Source organism: Sinocyclocheilus rhinocerous, unplaced genomic scaffold, assembly GCF_001515625.1.
Source record: "Sinocyclocheilus rhinocerous isolate Xijiao unplaced genomic scaffold, SAMN03320098_v1.1 scaffold665, whole genome shotgun sequence".
NCBI classification, from domain to species: Eukaryota; Metazoa; Chordata; class Actinopteri; order Cypriniformes; family Cyprinidae; genus Sinocyclocheilus; species Sinocyclocheilus rhinocerous.
This window is the reverse complement of record NW_015659086.1, coordinates 340,487-344,731: the sequence shown is the minus strand read 5'-3', so window position 1 is coordinate 344,731 and position 4,245 is coordinate 340,487. Positions and strand designations below refer to the sequence as shown.

At 37.1% G+C, this 4,245-nt stretch overlaps 1 protein-coding gene across 1 annotated transcript; it reads left to right on the top strand.

The window, feature by feature from the left end:
• The first annotated feature begins 1,230 nt into the window (after positions 1 to 1,230).
• LOC107723309 (torsin-4A-like) lies at positions 1,231 to 3,659 on the top strand. The gene is made up of 2 exons (XM_016531873.1): positions 1,231 to 1,569; positions 2,763 to 3,659. Exons 1-2 carry the CDS (start codon positions 1,246 to 1,248, stop codon positions 3,576 to 3,578), a joined length of 1,140 nt encoding a protein of 379 aa, XP_016387359.1. The 5' UTR covers positions 1,231 to 1,245; the 3' UTR covers positions 3,579 to 3,659.
• The last annotated feature ends 586 nt before the right edge of the window (positions 3,660 to 4,245 follow it).

The following is a 4,245-nucleotide window of genomic DNA, read 5'->3' as shown; positions in this document are numbered from 1 at the left end:
GAGGAGGCCAGCGGGCTGCAGGCAACCCCCCCCCCCCCTCTCTCTCTCTCTCTCTCTGCCCAGACTTGTGGAAGATGAGGAAATGCATTTCAGATGATATGCCTAGGAAAAAATACACAGAGAGCACTGTGTCGAAAACTTTAGTTAGAAATACGTGTGGACATTCCCTGCTTGTATACATGCGGATATTGAGTAATTAGAAACTAGATTACTATGTTTTCTGAAGAAAATGCAAGTGGTGTTTGATCATGCAAAAGATGCCACCATTATGCTGATGTGTTTTTGGTCATCATAAGGCCACCGTGAAATACTAATCTGTAAATATGGCTTGCTGTGTCTTTGTTGTTTTAACATTTTTCAAAATTTTTTCTATTTTTATTTATCATAGTTTTCATTCATTTTTATTCCAGTTTTAGATTTAGTAATTTTAGTACTTCAACTTCAAATAATCAAAAATGAGAAATAAAATAATTATTTACGATTTTAACCCTGAACCTGAGATGTAGCAGAGCTTACCTATGATATAATTTAACCAATTAATATTGTCATGGTGAATTCCTTGGCTATTTCTCAACATAAATGAAGATTTGTGTGATGCTCATTCTTTTTTCTTTTTTTTCAGTTTACAGGCACAAATGAGCATGTATCATATTTTATATGACTTGTAACTTTTGCTTAATTATATTCGATGAATGATGATTTATCACCACACATTTTTTTTCACACACAGACTCTCTGGAATTTTAGCAATCGGTAGTAAATTATAGCTTGTATCAGAAATGTGCTTTTAATGTGAGCATAATTTAATATCAGAACTTTCTCAATTACCTTAAAAAGCCTAGAAAAGTGAAATCCATTTGTGAGCAGCTATTTCAACTTTAAAAAATCAATTAGGTTGATTTATCACCGTAATGTTCTTTGCTTTGCACTTTTCTTGCCTGAGGTTCACGCTCTACATCCACCCTCTATACACACACACACACACACACACAAATCTCTATTGTTGCCAAATCCAGCTCTTAATTACCTCTAATTATCAAGCATTTGCCAAGATACAGCAAAATGACTGTTTAAACCCAGTCACACTACCTACCATGACCTCTAGCAGAACGGCATGACCTTTGAGGAGCTGTATGCTATAAAACACACAACATAATGTGTTATACTGTACGCTTTTATGTAACATAGTCTTATGTTTGCTTCTCACAGTTTTCCAGACCGATGGTGGACTGTGAAGGGGTTTCAATGGATACTCATGTGGAAAAGGAGAGAGGAGGTGAGGAGAAGGAAGGTGGGAGAAGTGCGTCTATCCTCTCCCCACAGCTGAAAGCCATGATCCGAATCAAGAAGAAATACCTAAAGAAATCTAATTCAGTCAGGTTGGCTCATAATACTAACTCGGTTGTGTCTGATGGGAGTTTGCACCCTAAGAGTCCCCAAACCAGGAAGTCCAAGCGCAGGAAGTCCCGCGTGCTGTTCCCAAATGACACTTTGATATTCAAGCCAAAGAAAGAGCGCAGCAGAGCGAATCCTTTCCTGCTGCTCTTTAGCATGATCGTCTTCATCCAGGTAATTCTGCCTGCTCTTTTCGTTGAGTGTCATTTTTGTACTAGAACTGAAAAAGCAATGTTTTTTTTTTTTTAAAGAAGTGACCATACATCCTCTTTTTCCCGGACATGTCCTATTCCATTTCTAAATTGCCTAAAAGGTCCAGGTTTTGGCTTTCTTTCCCTATTGTTTTTATACTAATAACTAAAAAGAAGGCTGACCAATGGCATGCAGGCATTGTACATAATCGACCAATCATGGCATGCAGGAAGGCGGGATAGAGAGAAGAGTCAAAACAGTGTAGATATCCATATATATATATATATATATATATATATATGTATTCGGATTGTAGAGAGACTGCCAATAGGAAAACAAAGCCACAACCTGGACATTTTAGGCAATTTAAAAATCCCGACCAGGACATGTCCGGGGAAAATTGGATGTATGGTCACCCTATCTAAAATCAGTGTTGTTCAATTTATATATATATATATATATAAGGCAGTATAACTTAAACTTAGGAAAAACTATATAGACATGTTTTAAACAAAAAAAAAACTAATAAAAATGACAAAAACACAACAACAAAATTACTATTTTATATATAATATAAATAAACCTGAAATAGAATATAAATATATTAAAAACCTATATATTAAAAACCTAATTTTTGAAACTTTAGAAATTTAACAGAAATAATACTGTACCTCAAATTACTAAAACAAAACCTGAAATAAAAATAAATTAAAGATAAATGGAAAAAAGAACATTAATAATAACTAATAAACATGACAGAAGCACATAACAAAATTTCTAAAACATATACTAAAATTAAAATAGAAAGTGTAAAAAAGTCATTCAAAATATTACCAAATACTGTAATAATATATATAATCTCATTTTGCAAAACATTCATTTTGCCATTAATTGTACTATTCCAGTGAGATTTTTGTATGCACAAGGAGTCTGACAACAGATGCTCCACAAAATTTCAAAAGAACTGCCTTAATTAAAACAATGTTTTTGATGAAAAATCTAGCATGACCAAAACTTTTGCACAATATGTTCTTTTCACAAGAAAACTATGAACAAAAAAATTGCTGTTGTAATATTATAACAATGCAATTGTCATAACAATGTTAAAATAATTTAATATAACTGTATTTACATGCATAACTTTTTATTAAAAGATTCTGTTCCTGTTCTCCCAGGTCTACAATGCTATTGAGAATCTGGACGACCAGGTGTTGAAGTACGATCTTGAGGGTTTGGAGAGGTCGCTGCACAGGGAGGTGTTCGGCCACCCGGAGGCGCTAGAGGAGCTCATGGACCATCTGAACGATTACCTTTCCACTTACGCCCATCAGAAACCCCTCGCCCTGTCTTTGCACGGGGCGTCCGGCGTCGGGAAGAGCCACCTGGGTCGCCTACTGGCACGCCACTTCCGCTCCGTGGTCGACGACAAGCTAGTGGTGCATTATTTATCCAAACACCACTGCCCCCTACAGGACGCGGCGCAGCACTGCGCCTCCAAACTAGCTCAGCGTATATCAGAGGTAGTGACTCGAGCTGAGGAAGAGGAGCAGATTCCCTTCTTCATCCTGGATGACGTGGAACTGATGCCGCCTCCGCTGCTGGACATCCTGCAGACATTTCTTCAGACGAATCAGACGAATGAGTTTCTGAACGTGGTTTATGTTTTCCTCAGCAGTCTGGGGCAAAGGGAGATCACAGCTCACGTTCTTCAAAACGCCTCTACCGCCGGAGCCCACAAACCGCTCCGACAGGCCCTGTCTCTCATCCATCCTCTATGGACGGAGCCCGCGGTCGAGCTCATACCTCTTTCCCTGCTGGAGCGGGAACACATCATACAATGCTTTCTTGAGGAAATGACCCTCGAAGGGTTTTACCCCGACCTCAGTCATGTAGAGAGACTGGCGGATGAACTGGCCTATCACACAGCAGCTGGAAGACAGTACGCAAAAACCGGATGCAAACAAGTAGTGGGAAAAGTGAACCTGCTTTGAGAGAGCTTTTGAAAATGTGCACTGTTTTTCACTATTCCTCTATTTTCAGTCATCCCAAAATCGCATTTCAATAACATACACTATACCAAAAGAAATTCATACTTTTATTCAGCAAGGATGCATTAAATGGATCAAAAGTGATTGATTTCTATTCCAAGTAGATGCTGTTCTTTTGGACTTTCTATTCATCAAAGAATCCTGAAAATAAATGTCACTTTTTCCACAAAATATGAATCAGCACAACTGTTTTTAAAGGGGTCATATGATGTTGAAAGAACATTTGTTGTTGATGTTGATGATGTTGTTGTTGTTGTTGACATTGTTGTTGTTGATGATGTTGTTGTTGTTGTTGATGTTGTTGTTGTTGATGATGGTGATGTTGATGTTGATGTTGTTGATGTTGTTGTTGATGATGATGTTGATGTTGACGTTGTTGTTGATATTGTTGTTGATGTTGATGTTGTTGTTGTTGTTGTTGTTGATGATGTTGCTAATCAACATTATGTCACAAATATTGCCATTAACTTACTTATTAAACCCAGAACTTAAAAAAATTAATAAATAAATAAAGTCACTGAGTTTCAAGTGAATGAAACACACAGGAAAACAAACTGCAAAATTACTTTCTCAAAGTGATCGTTATCCATAATGCTTTGATAATAGCCTT